The following is a 27,381-nucleotide window of genomic DNA, read 5'->3' as shown; positions in this document are numbered from 1 at the left end:
CCAGTGGTATTAAAGGAATAGTTATTTTTTAATATTAAATTGCATACTAAATAAAATAAAGTAAATATCAAAACTCTAAATCTCTAAATAACCTAACCTAACAAGTTAACACAAGAATTACTTAGGATCAAAATTAAAACTGTTGCAGTTTTACTTTAAAACAACTTTTATTTTGCACGTGCTTGCAACTCGAAACTTTAAGAAACTAGATCCTGAAGTTATTTTACTTGGAAAGTAAATAATTCTTGATACACCATATTGCTAGAGAAATATAGTTACCTACATTTATATTGATTTGTTCTATAGACATTTATCGATATTCTCGTCTGGTTTTTTTAAAGAAGTTGTAAAACAGACGTCGATACGAGTTATTGTTAACTCGCTACGTTTGTTTGTGTTTAAAACGAATATAGAAAAACACCAATAACGTTCAAATCCGTAAACCGCAAAGCATCACTCAACGCCCGACGTCGAACTTGCAATTTTTGATTTCGTTTTCATATGTCGTAAATTTTGATGGTTAGCGAAAATTGTTTATAGGTTGGTTGGTTAACTCTGGCAGTAAATAAAGAACTGCTCTGGCAAGTCTCAGACGTCGATATATACGTTCTAAATGATTAATTACAGTATTGTTTCTTCAAGGAAATCGGGGAAGCTTAGCTGTGAGTGATACACTGTTCAGTGAGTTTTACGTGTTTTTAACGGCCAATGTAAATACGGCGTTAAAATTTTGCAGTCTCGTTAGTTCGGCCTGCAACGCCGGTGCCCGGTGTACGCGCACACGCAAGGCAGCGTGATTCAAACACGTATTTTTATATATTTTTTTATTCAGTGATAATAGTGATAGGTGTGTTTGTCTATATAAATTAGATAATAGAAATACGTATTATATGTAAATTATAATTTGTGTGTTATTATCTTGGTAGTGTTAGTTTGTTAGCCAATCTTAAAAGGATTTTTCATTTGACAGCGCAATGAATTTAAAATTGAACAACGAGGTAAGGAGCTCAGTCAACTTGCTTCATACAGCGCCTTCTACATCTGTAAAGGTAATTTTAATAAAGTCACGAGTGTTTCTAATAAATAAATATTAAATTTATTTTTGTTAAATATATAGATTTGTAGTTTAGTTTATTTTAATTACCTTGTACCTAATGGAAAGACATTATCTAAGACAGAAATGTTTATCTTCTGTTAACAAACAATTTTCCGATACTAATTGAAGTAGCCATGTTGTTACGTGTGTCCGTTAAATGTTGCGAATTACTAATTTACTAACAAAATTAATGTTCTTTGTGCATAAATTTATAGATACCAAATAATTTTTTTATGCGTACTGCTCAAAAATAAATATATAAATAGTTTTATAAAAATAAAATTTGCACAAAATATACACGTTTTCGTGCAAGATTTATTTATTTACTCTCGTAAAAGTAATAAGTCTTTAAACATTAATAATAAAATAAAAATATTTACTATCACCGATTTTTCCAATTCAGTGAATGAAGTTTTAAATTAAATAAAAATATCTGTCTATTTATTTTATTTATATCCATGGATAAAATATTAAAAAATTAAGGAGAAAATTTGGATTAAATTGGTTAAGCTGATGCTAACATAAAGAATATTTAATTTATGAGACGTAATAATATTAATAAAAGAAATTTCATACTCAAACAAAATTACTTAGTAATGAAGATGACTTAAATAGAATATATGGAAATTCTTATAGAATCAGGAAATACCATAATATAGTAGGTACCTCCTTATATATAGTAACACTACGAAAGCTTACAAAAAATATACAATTAAAAGTAACTCTACTTTTAACTCTAGGAGAAAAACCTCAACTCCTGAAGAAGGCGGAGCAAACGCAATATACAGTTATTATTGCTCTTAGTGATACAATCCTTCTACAGATAGAATTATAATGCTAGAATATAAATTAAAAAACAAAAAAGAAAACTAACATTATATTTATATTAACAAATAATAAAAAAATACAATTAATATTAAGAGGTCACTTCACTTTAGTGTTTAAATATGGTTAACAATAAATGTTCGAGTTTGATCTTCTGTGTGCTTAATAATTTTCAGAAAATCAACTTGAGAAGGGTTTAAAGGCCCTCTGAGGTTAAGATTCGAGTGAATATCTCTCGGACAGTCGTTCAAATATAAGTATTGCTAACTATGATATTATAATAAGTAGGTACCTAATTTTACATTTGCAGAATTAAATAATTTATTATATAAAAAATTAAAAGCACTTATAACATATTATAATTTAGAACAATTAGTGTTTATTCTTGTTATATACCTAGCAAGTGTAAAACGAAAAATGTTTTAAAACGATTCTTATTCCCTTCAATTATCAAAAGCACGTAAATTAAACTTTTCGTAACAGCTAACTACTAAATTACGCTACATTATGAAAAGTAAACATACGTACATTTTTAAATTTTCGCAATTCATATCGCCCTGTGGCTAGAAAAAGATATGGGAGATTTTTATCATTTACTAATATTAGATTTTAGATAGTATTTTTGAAACATTAAATACTTAACACTAAAAAATAGATTACACGCAATGCTTCAAGAATTCGGCGAAAATTGGGGAACGGAAGTGTCTTATTAGAAAATGTAGTGTCTCAGCACTAGGTTTATGTTTCTTATGCCTACGATAAAAAAAAGTGACATTCCCGCTGTAGACAAAGCACTGGGTTGAGATCTTCCACTTTAGATGCTTCGAGTTCCTATGGAAAGCGGTAAACGGAGTGGAGTCTTTACTATACTATATAATACTTTTTTTAATAACTGTATTTATTTTTTTAGTTTTACGTTTTATCTCGCACATAGCAAAGTAGAAGAAAGAAGCAAAGACACTCCGTAGAAACTCTCTCTCTCTCTCTCAGCAAGTGAGAATCGGCCTCATTTTTTTCTTTTTTTATATAAAACTTTATGAATAAATCTATTTAAAAAGTTAAAGTATTTAAGGGTTAAGCTCTATCATTTACCGTTGTAAATCAGGTTAAGCTGTTTGTCAAATTTTATCTAAATCCGTTCAATCGCTTTAACATGATTCTGTAATTATCATTAGAAGTGTAATTAACAATTCTTAATTTCCGTTTATTTGTGATGTATTAGGGCCGAAAATGTCTGTCATATTAAGCCTTTATCATTGCGTTGATTATCTGTCTGTTTGTCCGTTTGTTATCGCTAATCTCAGAACCGAAACCGAACCGAACCGATTTAGATGCGGTTTTCACTATTGGATTCTGACAAGCTTTCGTAAACATATAGTTTTTATTTTGATATAATAGGTTCATAAATAAAAAGTTATGTCAATTTAAAGTATTCAGTTTTCTTAGAGAATTTTTTATTACTATAAAAATTTAACATAATCTGTGATTGATTATAATTTCTTAAATACATTCAATGTGAAATTCATTTGTTTATGTAATTTTTAAAATTACATTTAGTATTTTATTATTATTATTCATGAAAAATCAAAAGATTTTTATTAAAATTAAAATCATAGGGATTCCAACACTAGTGTAATTTAAAATAATTATTTTCTTTGTTAAGAAATACCATAGTTTAAATACATGAATAAAAAAATAAATTTAAATACTAAGTAAACACCTAAAGTTAGTATTTAAGTTTTTAATCTATTTCTATTTTAAGACACATAGTTTATATATTGAAATTCAGTAAAATAAACAAGATACAACTACGAAGTTGTACCCGAATATACACTATGATTCAATTAACAGTGATGATTGACTGGCTGATGCGGTTGAGGCGAGAATACCGACAGGTGCCCAGGGATCCTTCCTAATCTTATCACACTAATATAATCATACCGTCACCTACTCCCAAAATAACTTATACCAAAATAGTCTCTAGGATAAACGCTTTAGAATGAGAATTGTGTAACGTAATTATATAATTTGACGCTATTAGACAGTGTATGATTTGTATGAAACCCATTAACAGACGAAGCATGTTTTGTACTACCAAAGTTGGATTAAATCTATGTAACTAGATAAGCTTTGAAACTTCAAAATCCTTTTATATGCTTATACTAATAGCGTTTTGATTTTGTTTTAAATGAACATTTGTAAACAGCTCTAACCAAAGACGTACTTAGAGATATTTTCCAGGGGGAAGCCTTGATTTTAGCTTCGAACACATCTGTGTAAAAATACCCTCACATAAGGGTACAATTTCTCCAGGTAATTTTCGTTTAAGAAGATTTCTGGGCACTGACCACCCAGCCCCCTTAATTCCTGCGCGCATGGTTCTAACATATATTTTATGTAACTTACAAAAATCTGCTCCTAATCAAAGTTTGTTATTTCAGAAAAAGGTTCTTAATAAAAAACCTAATTCCTCTATTTCCAGGAAGAAAGACAGCGGACAGGTCGATATATCGCGATTTTGGTTGGAATAAGCCTGCTAATTGTAGCATTTTACCATGCGTGGGTTCGCCGGATACCGGTAGTGGCAAGTCTGGTCGTACCCGCCCTTATCATGTTCGTGTATGTTGGGTGGGTGCTCTACACTGCATCGAGGGATAAAAAGAGGGTAAATATCGTGTTTGGAATATACAAAATATATTATACTGGTTTTTATAATTTTTAAAACGCCTTTAAAAAACAAATAAATTTAAATAAACGAAAAGCGTTATTTACAATACGATTAAACATATGTTTTGGTCTGAAAATATTATTAAAAATGAATAATAGACACACAGATTTTTATATTAAATTTCATCTAGTAGATTAAAAGATGAAAGCGAGGATACGTTGTATAAGGATAAGCTTGGCGACTTTATTAGCGTATTTAAGGTTTATTATAAAAAGTGGGATATTTAATACATATATATATGATTTTAAAAGTATACATAAGAAAAGATTTAATTATAAAAATGATATTGCCCTTACTTAATATCAGCTTCACGCTGTATCCCGCACACAGTAGAATAGGCAGAAGGAAAATAGTGGTAAGACACTGCGTTCTTCGTAACAATACAATACGTAACAATGCGCATTCGTAGCGCGTTAAAGATATAACAATGCGAATAATTTGATGAACTCACGTACAATTTTATAACAATTGATTGTTATAGTTGGATAATTTTCAATATCGTAATGTTGGGGAAATTGGATTGTGGGCACTGAGCTGGAAGGGTTCTTCTTAACAATATCCCCTTAGCGCCAGAAGATAAGTTTGATATAAAATATTTCTTTACGCTGAAACTACGGGGAACTTTTTTCATATAATAATAACCTTTAACACGTTTATATAATGGAATGTATGATGTCGACTTGGGAAATTAGGATTTTTTCACATATTTATGGTTTTAATTATATATTTAACATATTACAATTTCCGCTTTGGTAAGGTGTTATAAATGTTTTAAATTAGATAAAAAAAAAGAATTAACACATTGTTATTTTAATAATTTCTTTAGTTTGACGATGTATTCCGGGTAGGCAAAGGGAACCTCCGGAACCTAGTGTTAAGACACTCCGTTTCTATTGAGAAATTTCTGTTCCTAATATTCCGCTGAATTTGGAAGTCATTGCTTGTTGAGTGTACTCAACACCGCGCTTTGCCTCATTCCCAGAGCGAGGAGATAAACATATTAAGTATTTAATTTCCTCGAGTGGGAATTGAACCCACAACCCATAGCGTTTCAAGGCGCACGTTTTTGCTCCTGTGCCACGATGGGCCTCAAATAATTTGTGATCCAATATTAAACAAATTCTATTTAGGTATACAAAAAAGATGAGCTATTAAGCTTTAGATAACGATTTTGCGGAAGGTTTCTAATTTCGACGAAATCGTAAGCCGAATGTAAATGCCGAACTGCCGAATCAATGAATAAAAACCCAACTTCAAAGTTGGTTTAATGATTACAAAGAAATGTAAATATCGCGGACTGATTCATAGACCGTCTGTTCGTACTCGTATGTGTAAACAATCCTTGGAACATAGACTTGAATAGAATAGCTTGCGGTTCAATTTTATTATTAATTTTGTATACATTTAGCTTAATATTTATTTTCGATGTATTTATAGAAAGTTACATTAAAATATTTATTTATTATTTTAATAGTTTATACTTATATGATATCGCGTACTTTTCAAGTTTCTTTTTTTACAATTTTACATAGCAATGTCAATATTTTACAAAGCATAATAATTAAAATCACATGCTATTAATTAATCGTGAAGAGCATTATTGTTTAAAATATATTTTCTTCTGAGGATTTCGTAGCGCATTAGTGTTTGTATTTCATTTTCTCGCTCTGGTAAAAAACTAAAACGCGCGCGCGTAGAGTTCCGCCACTACTCACAATATCTCGTAAATTGAGTGGAAAGTAGTGGAACGGAGTATCTACACACTAACTTCTCTCTACATAGCCTGCTATATACAGAATACAATATGAGGCAATTTTTTATTATAAATATATATATATATTTTAAAACCACAAAAAATTATAAACTAGAAAGATATACAAAATGGTAAACGAAATAAAAATAATTACTTTTGCTTATAATTCAAACTTCTAATATAACCACTTCTCAATGACAAGAAGAACACATTACGTTAAACTAGTGTTATGTCCATTAGCGCCCTGCCGACGCGACGTATGTTTACAAAGTATAAATTAAAATTTACGTTAAATGTCAAAATCGCAACGTACGTATATTAACGTGATGGTTATTAGATTTACGGGTGGAACGAGACGAGGGAATGATAAAGTTCATATGTCTGTTCGTATTTAAAAGTTTATTTATTTATTTATTTATTTACACTTTATTGTGCACAATTATACATTAAGAAGAAAAAAAAGAGTATAAAAACGAAAACTAAAATAACGAACGAAAGAAAAAGAAGAGTATAAAACAATTGACACACAAAAGGCGGCCTTATCGCTAATCAGCGATTTCTACCAGACAACCTTTGGGTTAAGAAATCTGTGATAAAATAGAGTGGGTGGTGTAAATAAACTTACATGTCATATTAAATTCTAATACATAAACATAATACATATATATTTGAAAAAATACATACCATTATAATATACTAATATATATAATAATACTATTTATAACAATGAGTTTATTAATGATGAATATAAGTTTATTAAAGTATGAATGAGTATATTATATAATACTTAATTATTATTATAAGATGTACTTTATTTGAGGCCAGTCGTGGTGCAAGGACACTGTAACAGGGTGACTGTAAGCGCGGTAGGTTGTGGGTTTAATCCCCACTCGAGGAAATGATTCTGATAATGATTCTTGAGTTCTGCCACTCAACAGGCAATGCCCCCTAATTTGGTGGGAGGTGGGGAGCAGAGTATCTTAATGTGATTAACAGAATACTCTGCACCGCACTTCGTCCAAAACAGCACCCACGACCATCACGTTTCCAGTCAGACATTGTGCCACAGCACCACAGTGGTCACTTATTCCTCATAGCGTTGATAAATCTATATATATAAAATCGAAAGGTCACTCACTCATCACGAAATCTCAGAAACTACAAGTGCTAGGAATCTCAAATTTTGCATAGGAGTTACTTATAGGACGTAGGTGTTCGCTAAGACGGGAATTTAAAAACTAAAAATATTCAACTTCTAAGGGGTTGTTTTTGGGGTTGAAAGTTTGTATGAAACTTCGTTACTACAAATGCTAGGAGTCCCAAATTTTGCATAGACACTAGGACGTAGTCATGGAGACAGAAATTAATAATAACATAGTTCAAGCGAGTGAAACCGCGAGCGGGCCGCTAGTGCTAAATATACGTATACATTAAAATCAATTAACATTATGAGGCACACCAGAATTCTTTATTGCTTTATTTTGTGTACATTCGTTCACAAGCCTACATTAGGAATGAAGTATTAATTTAAATCTTAACACTAAGTACTCAGGTTCCCTCTGCCTACCTCGCTATGGAAATATAGTGTGAAGCTGAAAAAAAAAAAAACGTACATACTATATTGTATTTTCCATACATATATTTCAAATATATGTAGTAATTTATCATTAGTCTTACATATATACATATTTATGATGTAAAGCCGCGATCGTGTATCTCAATTTGGTTAGCGAATATTCGTATGGAAATATGTATTCGATATGTAGGTGTATCTCTACATTTCGGTGAAATTTAGAATGTAGATTTGATTTAGTCTTAAATCTTGTAGGCGAAAACAACTTTATTAATTAGTATTTCATTTTTAATCATGTATAAAAATATATATTATTTAAATAGAGAAATTGATGAAAGTGATGAGAGTGGGTGATGTAATATCTTTTTAACATCACGCTGTATCACAGCAGGAGACATAGGGAGCCTAGTGTTAAGTCACTCTGCTTTTCATTTTCCCCTGAATTCTGATTTCTGGGCTATGAAATGATAATATTAAATATTTCATTTCCTCGAGTATGAATCGAACCCTTCAACCTGATGTAAAATGAAAAAAGGTTTTTTTTACACAGCAGGATAGGCAGAGGGAACCTGGAGTTAAGACACTCCGTTCCCCGTTTGAAGAATGGGGATGGGGAAATGTAATATGTAATATATGACAAAGCACGTAGGTTTGATTATTATGAAAATAAATATTAGTAGCTTGTTTATTTTCCCTTATTGTTTACAATTTTACTTTATAAACGAAGGTTACGCTAAAAGGCTGGTAATTTTCAACAGGTGGCGTCTCAAATATTATATTTAATACGTTAGTTCATTTTTTCTCTTTATAAATAACTTGAAAGTGAATCATCCTAAAGTTTATGTTAAAAAGCTTGATAATGTTGAATGTTTTGGTATGTCGATACATAAACAAGTGATGAATCTTGAATATAGGAAATATATTATATATTAGCTTCACGCTGTATCCCGCATGTAGCAGGGTCGGCGGAGAGAAACACTCCGCTCTCCACTTGCCATCGAATCATTCATTTAAATTTTTTAAAATTATGGTCATTGTGCCAAATGTAGCTAAAAAATATACAAATTTGGAAAATTATTTCACGATTTAGTTCTTGAATATAACAGCCATATAAAATTAATCAATAAAATTAAACCAGCAACTAACTATACTAAAAGCTTGTTATTGAACTCTATAAAGTTAGCAACTAAAATCTACCCATCGACCAGTTTCACGTCACTGCAACTGACTAACTCTTAGCTCGAAATTGCTAGGATTTTTAATCTCCTTTGCTCTAGCTAGAACGTTAATGTGAAAATGAATCTTCATTTTTAAATGTCTGCTTAGAAGAGCAGTGTTAATTAAAAATATAATTTTCATTTAAATTAAATATTATATCTTTAAATGAAATAAGAATACTTGTATACTCTTTGAAATTATATATGTTTTTAAGTAATCCATCAAATGTACAAATTGACGCTATATTGGAACGGCTATCTTTTTAATACAATTTTGGTATAAGATTCTTAAAATTTGTTACAATTGCTATTAATTTTTCCCTTTTATTGTTTTATCATTATTTAACCTAACGATATGCCAATCTAGCTTGCATTTTTGCCTTCTATTTTTTTACTAAACCTTTGTATAAATACGAATATAACTTGAAATAAAAACAAATTATTATATATTTTTTAATTAAATTAAACTCACACTCAACCATCGATCTTAACATCTTTCTTAAAATATCTTAAATTTCCCTGGTATGTACTACACACATCTACACTACGTTTACAAAGCCAACATGTTTATTATTCATTGATTTTAGCTAAGGAAATCGATGAAAACTATTCCACAGTATAGGACTAAATGAGCTAGCCTTATATCAACAGTTTGTTGGGAACAAATAGTAGTTTGACTTCTTGGCGTCTCTCCAGTCCGCTGATCAAATAATTAAGGCGAGATCTGAAGGAGAATGGGGGATGTGTTCATTAGAATTCGAATTATGCACCGTTGTTTACGTGAAACATGACGTAGTATGTTCATTGATGGAATTGAAAAATAAATCAATTGTTCTCAATAGTAATATTGTAAACGTATATTTTTTATTGTCACGTTATATCCCGCAGCAGGTTAGGCAGAGGGAACCTAGTGTTAAGACATTACGTTTCCTATTTTCCGCCAAATTCCGGAGGTATTGCGTGTTGAATGGCGGAGCACAACGCCGCGTTTTGCCTCAAAACCAGAGCAAAGAGACTAAAATATTGAATATTTAATTTTCTCGAGTGGGAATCGACAATCTGACGCTTTGTTAAAGATATATTAATATGAATATGATACACTAAAAGTAGCTTCATTTAAAAGTTATATATTAATCATTTAAATGTTATTAAAGATTTACGTAAATATATCCCTTGCTTAATTCTAAAGTCATTTCTCGATTCTTGTTTGAAGTATCTGGAAGCTGGGCGTTGAACGTTTTCAATTAGATCGAGCACCGAGACCAGAGGGCGTTATTAAGGTTTACGACTGAACGTTAAAACGTTGATGTTGCTTAACAATTTTTGATACGGTTTTCCTTTTTCAAAAAATATATACTGTAATATAATTATTGTTTATGAAACAACATCTTTATTCTCACCTTATATGCAATAAGCTTTAGAAATTTTCGTATTTATTTTCACCATAGTTTGGTTTCTATAGAAACAACATTATTACATCATTCCAACTAATGCTCAGGTAATATCATACTTAAATATAATTTTTCACATTTGACTGTGAAAAATCACCTTCAGGAGAAATATATGGTAAAAAATGGAATGAATTTCAATTTATTTTAAAATGAAATATTTTCACTGTTAGCAAACTCGTGTAAAAGATAGAGAAGAGGTAGATGTAGGTGAAAAAGACTGTAAAAGCAATGGAAATATGTCAATCAGGAGCAGTTGCTTGTAGGCAACGGTCCTTATTGGAAGGAAACTCGTGTGAAGTAGATATTGGGGGATATATACTCGTATAATAATTACGTAGAATCTCTTTCCGATTAATTTAGAAATATATAGACGATATGTGTTTTTATCTTAATTTTTATAAAAAACGTTAACTGCTTCCGACTATACACTAGTTTAATATTTCTATAATTGAAATTACTGAAAGGCTTTATAGCCTTATCAGTACAAAATACAAAGTGTTACAACACTCCGTTTAAAATTAATGTTGAATCTTAAGTTGAAGAATATATGTACATACATACGTGTACTTAAGCTTAAAAATTAATATACAAATGTTAAAACCCAAACAGTTTGACAGCTATACAGCTGTTTTGGGTTTTAGCATTAAGTATATAAGAAGCTTGGAGACGGTTGCCGCACCTGATACCTGCTACGTATTTAACTCATTTGCCTTTAAACATCTAAGGATAGTGTTCTTGTGGGAACTACTTTTGTATTCAGTATTAAGTCGATATCGCTCTCATATAGAGTTCCCGCCGGTGCGCGTTATGTTACCTATGTATGTATAAAATATGAGGCTGAAAAGACCTCGAGCGCATCAGCTGATTAATTAATGGAAATAAGTAAATACGAGAATGAAACTAACTTAATTAAAACAGTTCATTTAAATAAGGTTCAAGAAACTTAACATTTTTTCGAAGTTGTTTTTTTATTTGTCGTTTATTAAAAAAAAATCTGTATTTTAGTTTCCAATATTGTCAGCTTTCAACTAGAAACAATTGTTTGCTAACTCTATTTTAACTAGATGAGTGCATCTAAAGTTTATTTTAGCATAAGAGCTTTCGTTGTATAAGTCCACTTTGTCAAAATGTTTTATAGCATAAAGTAAGTTTTTGATAGAAAATATTAATAACGCATACATTGGTTTGAGAGACGTATCATAGAAATAAAATCACTGTATAGATTGTTTTATATTTTTTTATTAGCTTCAAGCTGTATCCTGCGTGTACAAACACTCCCCACTTTTTATTGAATTCACGAGACATTGTGTGTTGAGTACCTAGTGTGAATCGAACCAATAACCTATCGAGGCCACGACTGGCCTCTATATTTCAAATGCAATGACGAAAATATAATTATATCATAGTGACATAATGGCTCATAAAAAAGAAGTGATTTTTCGTTAAACCAGAATTCCCTCATAGCCTTTTGAGAACTCAATGAAACCTTTTTCAGACAAAATACTTTAACTTATTATACACATAAAATGATCTTTGGAACAATATTTCCTTATATCTACATCACATAAGAAGGGATAGATAAGAAATTTCCTAAATAAATTTTGTATGGCATTTCGATCCGCTAGTTTCGTATCCACCAGTGTACTCTCAAGGGATTCGTTTCGCGCAGTTTTACGATGCCTTTGAGGTTGAGAACCGTACCAATATGTGAAAATCACGGCTGGTATATACAAACGTGTTTATATTATATAGCTATCTGTTTTGAGCTATTCTATATTTCGAAATCACTGGAGTTTATATAATACAACTTTATTTAAATGTAGCATCTAAATTGAGATGCTAGGAATGAACTGCAAGGACCACTTTTATAGCAATGCTCCTCGGACAGTGTCTGACTATATATAGTTATTTTTACATCGTTTTATTTAAATTTTTTACAGAGAGCCGCAGCTGATGCAGAAGCAGCACTGAACGCAATAGCTCAAGAAAATGCTGAAAATGACGGGAGAACATCTGAACTATCACATAACGTAGAAATTGCAATAATTTCTTCTAAAGAGAGTTCAAAATTAAATACACCAGAAGAAACCATTCCTCGCAATTGGTCAGAAATATCGTCAGTGTATTTAAAAGGTGACACTAAGCCAGAAGAAAAGACTGTTTGCTTTGTAACACCAATAATTTTAATTAATGATAAGCCTCCAGAGGACTTAGATCTGAAATGGACAAACATCATAGAAACATTAAACAACAGTGAAAAATTAAAGGGATTTCCAACAAGACGGAAATTTAAGAGAAAATTTTGTAGAAGGAGGAGAAATGCGTCGTTTAAAAGATCATATTCTATAGGGTAGAGTAGAGTTTTGTTGGAAAAATAAATTAAACCAAAATATAAATAATTAATTGAAATAGAGGCCAGTCGTGGCGCAGAGGTTGAAAGTGTGACTTAAAATCGACTGGTTGTGGATTCGATTCCCACGTGAGGAAATGAAATATTTATTTAAATGTATATTTTCATTTCTTTGTCTGGTGAAGACGCAAAGCGCGGCGTTGAGTTCCGCCACTCAGCATGCAATGCCTCCAGAGTTCGGCGGAAAATGGAGAACGAAGTGTCTTTACACAAAGTTCCCTCTGCCCTGCTGTGTGCGGGATACAGCGTGAAGATTATTAAATATAAATAAAATAAATCATTTTAATTAATTATTTATAGACAATAACCAAAGACGTATTATATTAGACACAGATTTTAACAGGTTTTCTTATGTAATGATAATAGCTTTAAACATATTTTTTACTAGATAGTTTGTATATATAGTTAATAAAAAGTTATTTTTTTTTATTTTAATATCAAGGTCCTATTTGATAGTTAAGTAATATTTAAATTTAATGAAAGGTACAGAAGAGAACAAAGCGATATATTATTTCTCTTTTATTATCTTAATGGTTTAGATCCTTAAAGAAGCCTATGTCGAACCAGGGGTGTCATAAAACTGGAGATATTGATGAAGATGACCTGGCTGATAAGTAAAGATACGTGAATTATTTTATTTCAATGCAACTTTTGCAAAATGCAAAATTTATAGAATGAAATATTTAGTTATTTAGTATAAAAATAATACAGGCTCAAATATCCTTTGTACCTTACATTAATTATATTAGAATATTTGATTAGCGCTAACGAGCTGAATCACTGGAAAATAAGCCAGTTAGCGTCTTCAGAATATTAATTATTAATGATTGAATTATCAAATGAATAATGGATGAATGTTGAAATTATAAGTACTTACATACAATTGTACACTTATATATGTTAGACATGAATGATATATTAAAAATTGTTTATAAATTAAATAAATGTTTAATAACTACTACCTATACTATGTCAATATCAGTTTTTATTGAAAAACATATAAATATTATAAAAATAAACAAGTCAAGTGCGAATAGGACTTGCCTACCGAGGCTTACGTACTAATTTCAGGATTGTAGATCATCTGGTAGTAAACTTATAAAGATGGATAAACATAAGTTTGCGGGCGTATGCACCCATTTTGTGTGAAACAAACTTCAATTACAAGTTTGTAATAGCCTTTAAGTCTAATATTAAAAAAACCATTTTTCAATTTTTTCTTTAATTTGTACTGCTAGTTCTCACTTCTTGCCAAAATTTATAATTGTAGTATACAGTATAGATTTCGAATACGCGGCGAATTAAAAATGTCATACGTAAGTTTGTGGGATTGTGCAATAAATTTGTATAAAATGAACTATAAATATAAATTGGTAATGTTTTTTTTATGAAATACCTATATATTTTAACTTTTCAGAATTTTCCTATATTTCCTCAATCTCTGAATCCACTTATGCAATACAATTTGTCATAAATTATGCAAAAATGACGTCTCATGAGCAGTGAGTACCATAAAGGACGAAATAATAAATATACGAGTATTTTTATAACGAGAATGTAACTCATGGAGCAAATTGTGAAGTTTTGTTAAGAAACAGATGGCTAATTGGAAGGAAAACATGAAGGAAATAGGCCACTTTAGCTTAAGTTTTCAATTACTCAGCGTACAATTATAAAAATAAACTTTTTACTCGACATTGTTGTTTCCTTGTTACAAATTATGGTTTATATTCGTCGTCCGTTCAATATTAAATTATGTTTAAACAATTATTCATAGGTATTAGGGACAAGGTCTTTGATTTTTTTGCTGTTAATAATATTTTTAATAATTTAAATTTAATTAATTAATTGAAATCAAAAATATCGGAACACAACGCAAAAACTTACATCGTTATCCTTCAAAGATATTTTTTTTAAAATTCTCTGAAGTTTAGTTATTCAAAGAGTATTTTTATCATCACAACGAGAAAAGCCAGCAGGAATTGTCATGCGAAGTAAAAACTATTTATTGGATGCAATTAATTTTATAAGATATATATTTTAAATACTTCAAGTTTACAGTATTAATGAAATCTACAGGTGAAGACTGAATTTAACAACATTTACTTTGTTCTTTACAATCATTAACTCTTGTCTGCAAAGTCCTAATGTACACCTAAACAATTTATTTTGAAAATATACCATAAAAAAGTTAAAATACAAAGGATTCATATCGTGTATAATTCATTTAATTTACATATTTTAAAATAACGTAAATGACACGTGACATGAATAAAAAATTTGGTGATCACGGGCGTTTGAAATGTCGAAATTAGAAATTGACAATAATTTAAAAGTGTACTCGAAAAAAAAAAATATATATACATCCATGTAAAATACCACGAGTATTTCTCTGACAACTTACAATTATCTTTTTTTATTTATTTTTCTGTATTTTTATTTTTTGAAATAAGCGAAAGATAAAGTTATATAAACTACAAAGAAAGCTTACAAGATAGTATAAAGGTCTTGTTAATTTATGGAGAGCTTGTCTATACCGTAATTGCTTTTCTTGGTAGTGACAGGCTTTTATCGCTTTCATCTTAATTGTTGGTATCATATTTGATCGTCGCTTGTGAAATATACGTTTTATAGCTGACTTACTGCCTAACTGTTGGTTTATGTGGAAAGTTATATACCTACTCGTATGCAGATATCAGCAAACCTTTATTTTAGAGAGCTCATCAGCTCTGCTACGCTGTACACTTTGAGGACAAGCTTCAACTGATAAAGAATGCCCTTTATCAGAACAAGCTGCCAGTTATTCACCAGCATCGATAAAAGAGTAATAAATATGTGAAGAGGGTTACAGACAAAGCTTGGCAACATATTGAGAAGTTTCCATAAAAATTATATTGAAAGACATGAAAACATATATTTAATTTTCCCGAGAAGGAATCGAACTCACAACCGTCGATTTTACAGTCGCACGCTTGTGGCCCTGCGCCACGATGGAGTCATTTGTCTCTTTATATTCTTGTTTTGTAATTTAACCCTTCTGTGTTAACTTTAATTACACAACGATGTCGGTACCAACCTTAGGTACCGACCTTATGTTTAGTGGTATATAATTGAAATTACAGTTGAGTCCCACCTCAAACTTTGTAAAGGGACAGACAAGTTTAATTGTTGTCGTAAATTTTAGTTAAGGAATTAATTGTAAAGCAATCAAAATACTAATTTTAATATAAACTTGACATTTTGTATAATTTTGACTAGATTGCCTTCATGTTCAATGATTAATAATATAGAGGTTATTTAGCTTTACTAAATATCTCCCATATAATAGATAGCAGGATAGGCAGAGAGAACTTACAGTTAAGATTCTCCGTTCTCCATTTACCGTCCAAATATAAGTCATTACATGTTGGCGGAACTCAATGTTGCACTTTGTGTAACAGAGAAAATAACTGATTCCCCCGTATGGGTATCGAACTCACGACCAACGTGTTTGAAGCTAGAAGCTCTCCCACTGGGCCACAAGGACCTCGAGTTGTGGGTTTGTTTATAATATGTGGTAAGCATGGAAGTACGACTTATTTTAGCAATTGTACGACCAATGCAGTTGAACGTCTAGAAGGAAAAGAACGTACTACATTTGACTAATGCAAGTCATATAAAGTATTTATATATATATATATATATATATTAAAGTGTACTCAAAGTATAATTTCACTTAGCTTACGTGGGGAAAGGAAGTGCTTTTCTTTGGTTATCTCAATGCCATATTTTATTTATTGGAACCAGACAATCTCTATTTTAAATACAATTTTCGGACAAATATAGTACTATTTTATATAATAATAAATATCAAAGAAATAAAAATAAGGGTATGTTGATTAATTTCTTTAGGTATGGGTTTACAATATTTTACCCTATATGCTGTTTTCGTAAAAGGAGCGCTAACGCTTCCAGCCTGTATATGAATTATGTATTATTTTATACAAAAAAAAAACACTCGAAATATGAATATTAAATTTTTAAAATAAATTATATATTAACTAAAGTTACTTAAAACTGACAAATTGTTGGAAAACTACTACAAATGTAATAAAATACCTTTTTAATTTCAAATGAGACATTTTAAGTGCACTTGAGAATGTTACTTTTCAATTTTCTCTAGTAGCTACTTGTTTAACTTAATTAGTTAGAAGTTTTTGTGCTAAGTAAATTAAATTCGCTATAAATCCATGCTTACATTCGTAGAAACATTTATATTAGTAGAAGTACATGTCTCTATGATGTTGAAGTCAAAATAAAATTATATTTTACCAAAACCTAAAAAGCTAAATTATATAGGTATTTTAAACAAGTAAAATTATTTTAAAAAACAAACAGCTGCATAAAAATTTTATATAATTTTTGGATGAATCCTCTTTTCATGAAAGTACACTTAAAATGTAATCCTAGTTTTATGCTACGGCAGCACGTACGAAAGGATTGAAGGATACCTATAGATAGATACCTATATAATGCCAGAGACTTAATTTTATATGAAAAAGAGAAAATGAGGTCGAATAATAGTTTATATTTTTGTCTGTTTATAATAAATGTACAACGCTTCAGAGTAGGTAGACAAAACTTAGTGGCATATTATTCTGTTTTTAACCGACTTCGGTAAAGGTAAGTAGGTTATCAATTTGACTGTATTTTTGTTTTTTTATATGTTTGTTACCTTAGAACTTTTGACTGGGTGAGCCGATTTTGATGATTATTTTTTATTAGAAAGTAGTTTGATGAGAGTTTGGTTAGGTTATAATTATTCAAGCGTCATAATCCAAATTTTTAAGAAAATAATTAAAGACTTACATTTAAGAAAATCCAGTTAAGTGCGAGTCGTACTCGTCCACTCGACCTAAATATTTAATATTCATATTAAATCTTTTAATTTTTGCCCCCTAAATGAGCGATACGGTTGATATTACATATACTCGTATGTTGATATGTTATTATTTTCCAGGAAAGAAAAAATACAAAAAAAATTACATATACAAATTCAGTTAAGTGAATTTCATATTTAAATCTGTGAATGCATAATAAATTGATACACGGGTACACTGATGGCATGAATAAATTTTGTTTGAAAACAACTGACACCAATAAATTAATTAAAACAGAATATATAGAAATAATTAAGCTTATACATTCGATGATGACGCTTCAGTGCATACATATTGTATATTCAATATCCCGAAGTTTATTGGTTTTGATTTGCTATCTCGTCGGGCATTTTACACAGACTTTTTCTAGTTAAATTAGCATACTAATTTGCATTATTAAACTAAAATATAATAGCCCAGGTTTATTAGTCTAATATATAGTTAAGCTATATGCCCACTAACTAATTTAAAGTGGGGCCCTTTCAGAGGTAGCGCCAAATAAAGATCAAAAATCTCTGTCTGGGAGGATGATTCAGCCATAGGATTCTTCTGGATGCTTGCTTATAAGGGCCCTTGAAAAAACCACTGCACCATCTAATACGACACCATTACTTTGTCAAGCAGCGTAAAAAGCAATAAAATCCATTTCCATTCAAAATTGTTTCAAGAAAAAGATTATAGAAATAGATAATCTCTAGATTTGAAAATATTTTTTAATAACTTCCTAGAAATTTTTATGTTTTTTTATCGACATAATATGGTGGAAAATTTTATTTGGTATGGTGGAAAATAATCTTGTATTTCATAACATTTGTAAAATTACTATTAGAAGTCACAAGATATACAATTCTTTGCTTAAAAATGCTACGCTAAGTACATTTTACTCACTACACTCATTTATTATGAACTGTCGTCCACGCTATATCATTTACCAGCAAAATGTAACTTTTGCTCAGGAAAATGAAAGAAGAAAACACAAAAGCGTAAATTGATCCAACATTCTAAAGAACAATCCACCCTCCAATCCATCTTAAGGATTATATAATAATTTATTTTAGAAATTTCAAAACTTGCGTACATACAATTTATTTTTCACTCCAAATATATGTTTGCTTCATTCCAAATGAAATGAAACCGCTTATGTTAACAAATCACATACAATTTTGCGGATGGGATTGTAAAATTGTACGTGTCAAGGCAATTTGCTTCGAGTCCGAAGCGACACCTCGGTTGACGTAATAATTCAACGAGAATACCCTTAGCAATATAAATAATATTTTTACATGTTTGCCTATTCCTTTTATATTATAATTTACAGCTTCAAACTGTATCCCATATTTAGCAGGGTAGATAGAGAAAGCCTATTAAGCTCCCCACTTTCCACCGAGTTCTGGAGTCAATGTGTGTTGAGTGGCGGAACACAACATTGTGCTTTAACTCGAGACCAAAGCGAAGAAAAGCCCTTGCGCTACGACTGCCGATATTTTAAAACATATATATAACATATTAACGGACGTTATATTTATGTACTGTTTATGTCTATTATTATATAGTGAGTGAAATCCAAGTAATCAAGCACTTCTATATATATAAAAGGACTTGTCCTCACTAACTGAGGTAAGACGCACGCACAGCCGTAACCGCTGTGCGTAGAAACGTTAAATTTGGACAGATGTTTGCTTTCGTAATCTGGACATCCACTAAGAAGGGATTTTGAAAAATTTTAACCCTAAAGGGGTGAAATAGGGGTTGTAAGTTTGTATGGAAAAAACTTTAAATTGGTACCGATTTTTATGAAATTTAAAATTTAGATTCTTAAAAGTATTTAATTGAACACGTGTTTCATGGTTTATTAGAATTCTATATTTCTAAATATTGTTACTCTCGAAAGCTCACATTTTTGAGAATTAATTACTCTAGCAAATATCGAACCTTGTTAATATTGTATGTGACAAAATATCAAGCTTGCACATACCTAACAGAATGTAACCGCATATGGGAAGTGATATTTAATAGACGGTAACAGGGGAAATACAGCGGTATGCCGTACGCCGCGTTGATTAGAGTTCCCCTATCATATTCAATTCATAAGGAGATATGAAAAATTAAACGACAAAGACGAACTATTTTACATTTATGTTACACTCGATTATGTCAAAAAATTACATAAATTAATTATATATTTGTATTTACAGTAGGATATACTGATTGTTATAGAATTCCTTGAGAAAGCTTTACCTAATGGACACATATGGATATGGAGTATATTTCGAAAATTTATGGCGTGACTGTTCAGAACTGTAACTCAAATATTTGTAAAAGTTACCTCCAATAACTTTTTGTAGAGCTTACATTGGTTTATTTAGATTTTTATTAAATTTTACAGTATTTTGTTGCTAACGTACATATTTCACATTGTTAATATCAATATCTTTTTTAAATTTAAGAAAATCAAATAATTTTTGATACATATGTAGAAATACGCTGCAGTATTAATTACTCATAAACATAAATTAAAAGAATATAATCTATTTTTATTTATAAATTGCAATCTTTACGACAAATTTTTAAGCTAAGGCAGAAATAAACCAGAGGCAAGAAATGCAGACTTAAAAATTGACAACACAACGTACAACCATCTATTTCTAGCTTAGAGTTTAGCATAAACTTTCATTGGAAATCACCACAGAGTTAGTAAGGTCGAAAAGAACCAAGATTTTTAATATTAATAAAGCTATTCAAATGAAGCGAAACCGGTGACTATGAGATTTATCAAATTTATCAAATAGTCAAAGTCATTTTTGTCTGGAGAACTTAAGTATTAATTGCGGGTAATTTCTCCAGCTTTGCGCCTGTAGCGCTATCTTTCTCCGGCACCCTGGGCGGAGGGCCAAACCACGCTTTGGTGCTTATTCCAATTAGTTATTACGTTCTTTACACATATTAATTGATACGATCTTTAAAAATCATGAAATATTTTGATATAAAATTTTAATTATATGTTTTATTTTAATTATGAATATACGAACTAGCACGGCAGTAAAAGTCACTCAACGAGCGATTTAAGTGACACTAATTAACTTTAAGCTACGAGTGCCGTTCCCATTAATTTTTACTATAAATTCCATTTATTTTTAATGATTCTTAACTTTATATAAATGGTAAAATTTATGTTTAAGGGGTTTCATATAATAAATTGGAAATCGATGTAAATAAATTTATTCATTCATTCACTACATTTTTCAACTATCCATTTGAAATGTGAAACTCACAGTTCAAAACACTCAATCTTGTTCAGTTATGTTGGTAAACAACTTACTGACATTTCCATTATGTAAATTATTTTATTCATTTTTAATAAGCAACTAAGCTGAGTATCCAATATTTTGTAGCAAAAGCATGTTTTTAGTATTATTTTATTCGTACATAAAAGATTTCTGATTTTATTGACATTTCTGGTTTTTTTTTATTAATTGTGCTTTTATTTAATTAAATTTTCAAGTTTTATTAATTACTAACATAAAAGGTGTATGATTTTATTTTTTTTAGAATTAGGAAAATAGAAAATTTTATTTTTTATATCCATATAAGTAAAATATAAATTAAAAATTTAGTTTTTTAATGAATTATATTAATCAATCTAATAATATATGTACATGATTATGTAAGATTTTTTATGTCATATATGAAAATGACACAGAACATTCTACTAAGCTTTAAGTCGTCAAAAATAAACATAGTATTTAGTCTATTTCCTTATTCTATACAAAACAAATAATATAAAGGAGTTATCGTATTTTCGACGACGCCAATATGTTACAGTCAGTACGCTGTTGTCTTATATGTAAAGATTTATGTGCTTTCTCTCCCCCTCTTTCAATTCTACCAAACATTCGGATGCCGTTAATGCGTGCATATATGTACATGGGAACTAAATTTATGTGAATGTTTTAGTCCAGTAACGTTGATAAAGCTAGTTCACTACTTTAGTTAAACGTTGCAAGAGAATGTTTCTCTGAATGTATTCTCGTATTTTTGCTGTCTTTGTTGTACATATTTTAGTTTGCAGTATTTATATAAATCTTAAGGTTGTTTTTGCATATCTGTTTGTATACTTACTATGTACTTCTTGTGCAACTATATATGTAGGTGTAGAAAAACATATAAAACGAATATTAAAAGTATAATCTAAAATAATATATAGAGGTGTAACGACGGATCAACGGTTTTCTACAGGAAGAGGATCTAACCTATCCATTTCACCCCCCCATGTACGAGTATGTTAGCCGATTTTTAGTGATTCGGTAGATATTTCAAAATTTGTCATATTTTACTATTTACTACTTTACAAATAACGTGCCGTTCTAGGGCCATTAATAAAGGATTTACTAAATAAATGAGTAGAGTGAATTTTGCGTTCAGTCAAGCTAACTAAGACCGGAAATAGAAAGTTTAATTAGAAGCTTCGCGGAACAGTTTGAACTCGAGTTGATAAATTAACGTGTAAAAGTTTTACCACTTCTACAATATATAGTTTAACATTACTATGTTCCTTATATGCACCCGTATAAGGTTAAAAAATAATTAAGTTAGAAAATCGTTAAATACTTAAACGTAAAAGAATTTAAAAAGGACATCTTTAAGATGCAGACCAGTATAAGTGGTTTTGTGAGGCCGTCGTGGCCCAGTGGCGCAACATGTGCCTGTAAGAGTTGTGGGTTCCCACTCGGAGGAATAAATGTTTTTATTCCCTCGGGTCCCCGTCGGGTGACATTATGTAATACTATACATATAATATACTTTATACGTTCTTTGACATCTATTGAAACTACTATTTGTATTTGGGAGATTACTCGCGGGAAATCTGAGCGACTGCAGCATTTCTATTAACAAATACTCAGAATATACATTTAAATAAAGAATATGTATATTCAAAAAAACTTCGATTTAGTTTGAATGACCTAAATAATTAAGAAAAATGCTTAAAAGTTTTTTTTCATAATTATAGATGCCATGACGAGAAAAGTCGTGTCGTCGTGGTTGTATGTAGGCTTGTCAAAATATAATAATAATTCATTTGCGCGGCTTAATTTAAATTTGTTTCCAAGTCTTAAAAAGATAGCAAAAATGTTGGGAAGATTAAAGGTAATAAATATGTATGTACGCAGGTCCCGATTACAGCGCGTGGCTATAGAGAGTTCCACTGAATAATTTATTATTATTGCCCCCTTAGAATTGAATTATACGCAATCCAGATAAAAAGGTTTTCTGTGTCGCATTGCATAATTACGATAAAATCTTTTTACATATCGACCAGTAGATTCGTTGAATATTAAGTAATCTAATGTGATGGATTTCTTTTCGTTTTCTTCAATTTAAATTTTCTATCCGTCTCCTTTAATAACACCTTTGTAGTCCACCATTCTATATGTAAATTTACTAATTTTATTTTAAATAACAATTACTTGCTTACTTCAATTGGATTAAATGATTTTTAAAAGAAATATTTGGGAAACTGTATTTTTTTTAAATAAAAAAAATATTTTGTTAACAAACTCAAAATGTACAACATAGATAATTATATAATACACTCATGACGCAATTCCCGAAACGGAGAGTTTTAATGGATAATGAAATGTCTGAACACTAAGTCTTCTCTATCTACCTTACTATGTGCAGGATATAGGCAAATAAAGAATTTTGAAGATTTAGAAACCCTAATCTGCAGAAACTAGAAGAAATCTACGCATTCACATGAATAAATTGGCCATTTCGAACGGATATTTGAGATATAAGAACAATAAAATGTGGCTCGGATTTTCCTAAAATTACCAATACGCCAGCTGTTAAGTTACAAATCTGATTTGATAACAGAATTCATGTAATATAGTATGTTTGTATTATTATCAGGATGTAAATAATATTTCAAATTATTTAAATTTTAACTAGTTGCCTCATGCAACTTCGTTAGCGTTGTTGTAATTTATGAACCTTCTTATGCTAGTTCAATTTTGTTTTCGTGCTAGAGAACTAATGCGCGCAAACTTTATAAAGCCAATACTTTTTATACTGAGGTACGTACATTAAGAAAAAATATTCTTTCTTTATATTTGACTAGCGACCCAAATACGGCTTCGCCCGCTTATTTTTATATAATAACCAAAATATAAAAAAATCTTTATTTAAATTTTAAACACATAGCCATGTGTTATTCTGATGTATAAAGTATATTACTGTAAACTTTTTTTTGTGGAGTTTTTGCGTTGAAAAAATAAGTGAAACAAGCATCTAACCTTTTACATTTATAATATTAATTAAGTAAGCTTAGTAACTATAAATAAATATATACAGACTTCGCTAATTTACAATTTTATTATATTTACAGGTTATTATAGGTTTGCAAGGCAACTAAAACGATTGATCCGTAACCTACCACGTATACATGAATATGTATAAATTTTACATCACATATATTCTCAGAAAAAGAGATCAACATGTTTCAGACATAACTGAATGGAATATCAATGAGAAAAAGGATATTTTAACGATGCTATTAACCTTTAAACGCTAAAGGTCGTACTGGGATTAAGGTAATAAATTAAGTAAGTTACCGCACCAAAGCGAACTGTCCCGCGTAGACCCTCGACGTTTCAAAAAAAATACAATAAATCAAAAACTTAAATCAGCTTCACGCTGTATCCCGCACACATAAGGATCAGCAGGAAAAACCTAGTGTTGAGACACATTGTTTCTCATTTTCCACCGGATTCTGTCGGCATTGCGTGTTGAGTTTTGGCACTCAAAGCAAAGAAAAGAAAATATAGATATAGAACTTGTATAAATATTTCATTTCCTCGATTGGGCATCAAACCCACAACCAGTCGCGTTTACAGTCGCACACTTGTGCCTCTACGCCACGACTGGCCTCTAAGAAAATATAAGAAGAGTGAATTATGGGGTAATTTATCAGAATGTCATCAATAAGAGGCTGGGTTGATATCACGCTTCCTTCCTAAAGCCATTCACTCTAAGGGTCTTTGATTACATTTATACGATATTTCATAATGTCACATTTCATCCCAAAATTTTTGTAATGTTATTTTATTTTATAAAGCTATTCAAGCATAAATTTACGATACACATCTGCTTTGTTACTTTCAAAATGTGTGAATGTAAGGTTCCAGGAGGTTCCCAGAGAAACTTGTCCTAACTTGTTTTAAGATGAGATATAAACATTATCTTTCGAGGAGGCGAACTTGTTTAATGCAAGCAGTCTCAGGCGTCAAAGAGTTTCGTACTGAAGTGAGGTTTTAACAAAACTTCAATACCTACGAGTACCTACATGATAAGTCGTTTCACGCGAGCGCTTTTCCTTGTCGCATTCAGTTCGTTTGTGGCATAAATATTTTATATTGTTATACTATGTAAGATATAACTTTTATATTTTACCTATTTGATTTTGTTTCAGATAAGGAGTTCCCAATCTTGATTGAGGCCCACTTTTATAGAATTCTTGACATCAGCACTCTGTAGGTATAATAAAAATAAACTGTAACAAGTAATTGTGAGTGTCAATTTTAAAGTATTTTCGTGGTGAGTGGCAGAACTCAACACCGAGCTTTGCCTCGACACTAGAGCGAAGAAATGGAAATATGAACGTAAATGAATATTTCATTTCCTCGATTGGGAATCGAACCAGCAACCGCAGCGTTATAGTCACACCCTTCTGCCGCTGCGCCACGAAGATCTCTATATAATAAGTTATTATTATACGTATTCATTAAAGCACTGCCTACGAATTTATGTATTTAAAATACTATGTGCGGGAAATATAATGAAGCTAAAAAATCGTATAAGTAAGCCGTAGAATACATTTAATCATTGATATTATACGAAAAGGAAAGAGATAGATATATAAATTAAATAATATGCAAAATAGCTATTTTAAATAAAGTAGCCTCGACTAAACGTTTCCAGGCGAACCCAAAACGCACCACTTGTGAATATTATTCGCCTTAAGTCGGAGTGGACTTCACTCTAACAATCTTCTCTGGCGTAATTGCGATTTCAAGAGAATTTCCTACAGGATGAATTGTTTAAAACTTTGAAACGTTTGATTAAGTTATATTAAGCTTAATTATGCTAATAAATATTATACAAGATTCATCTTGAAAAATGTCTTTCGAAGATTCTAGGTTAGATTTCCTCTCAGGATTTCCTCTCTTTTTACAATTAATTTTTATTAATTTATTTACAATTTCTTTTCTTTCTTCGATCTTCATATATACAAAGTAATATTTCAATTCATTTCTGCTTATTGATATAATTGAATTCGAAAAATGTGAAAAGATGAAACAATAGATAAATAAAAATATTATATAAAATATCAAACTTAATAGATTTTAAGTATCTAATTTCTAATACTGTATAGTAAAATATATAAGTATCTAATTTCTAATAATGTAAAGTAATTAACCGGAATCAGTACAGTAACTCTCAATGCCTACGAGGCAACAGATCGGGCTCCTTTAATTTATTTTACTGAATCCTATTCATTATACATTTTGACGAGGGTCTTACGGACGAACATCCAATAAATTGAAGAATGTTTTAAATAAAAAAGAAACAAATTTATATGATCGATTAATATAAAACCTACCTATATACTTTTAAACCATAAGTAATTAAAAAAGGTAAGTATTGGTACTCACCAATATGTATATTTATTAAAATAACATGCCGATAACTTTAAATATTATCGATGAATTATACTTAGTTTATATTAATTAACTCTTCGGCTATCGAGAATGTCAAGTGAAACTTTTATATTATTTCCACGGACGCGTCCAGCATTAAAAAGTCATTAATCACGCCTTTTCTGTTGTAGAACGGAGATATGACGGGATGTCTTCATTCATTATACCTATTTTATGAAAAAAAAAATCTTAGACATTTTTTTATTAAGTTACTTATTACAAAAAGTTAATACAAATTGAATAATATGTGACTGATCTCTACTGTATGTTGCGACGTTTAAGTTTCATCTACACATATCCTTTATCATATAGTTACAATTTCTCATTTTTTCTCACATATCCTATGGTAGGCAGAGAGACCCTCGTGTCAAGATCTTCCGTTCTTTCCTTTCCGCCCGGCTTAAGACTTACCGGAGTGGGATAGTGAAAATAATTAATTTCTCTTAATGGAAAACTAATCCATAACCATCACGTTTACAAATATGAGAATAAAATTTTATTCTCAAACTATATTGCGTTATTATTCCTCATTATTCTGAAGAAAATGTATTAAATAAAACAATTTACTACGAATTTAAAAGAGTATAAGAAAATTAAAGAGTCTCCAAATCAAACAAGTAATTTAATAACAAAGTCGCCTTAGAATTTAGAAA

General features: G+C 30.2%; 1 protein-coding gene across 3 annotated transcripts; it reads left to right on the top strand.

Annotated features, from left to right (window-relative positions):
* Positions 1 to 726: 726 nt before the first annotated feature.
* LOC146527597 (uncharacterized) lies at positions 727 to 14,748 on the top strand. Of its 3 annotated transcripts, none has more exons than XM_085205307.1 (4): positions 727 to 847; positions 971 to 1,049; positions 4,404 to 4,586; positions 12,584 to 14,748. In XM_085205307.1, exons 2-4 carry the CDS (start codon positions 975 to 977, stop codon positions 12,995 to 12,997), a joined length of 672 nt encoding a protein of 223 aa, XP_085061433.1. In that variant the 5' UTR covers positions 727 to 847; positions 971 to 974; the 3' UTR covers positions 12,998 to 14,748. The 3 variants fall into 3 exon arrangements, with proteins under 3 accessions (XP_085061433.1, XP_085061434.1, XP_085061435.1); XM_085205309.1 differs by having other exon boundaries at positions 750 to 847; positions 971 to 998; XM_085205308.1 differs by having other exon boundaries at positions 729 to 998.
* The last annotated feature ends 12,633 nt before the right edge of the window (positions 14,749 to 27,381 follow it).

The sequence above is a fragment of the Heliconius melpomene genome, chromosome 20 (assembly GCF_056956725.1).
Source record: "Heliconius melpomene rosina isolate 202511_hmr_F chromosome 20, ASM5695672v1, whole genome shotgun sequence".
NCBI classification, from domain to species: Eukaryota; Metazoa; Arthropoda; class Insecta; order Lepidoptera; family Nymphalidae; genus Heliconius; species Heliconius melpomene.
This window is presented reverse-complemented; position numbering and strand designations above follow the sequence as displayed.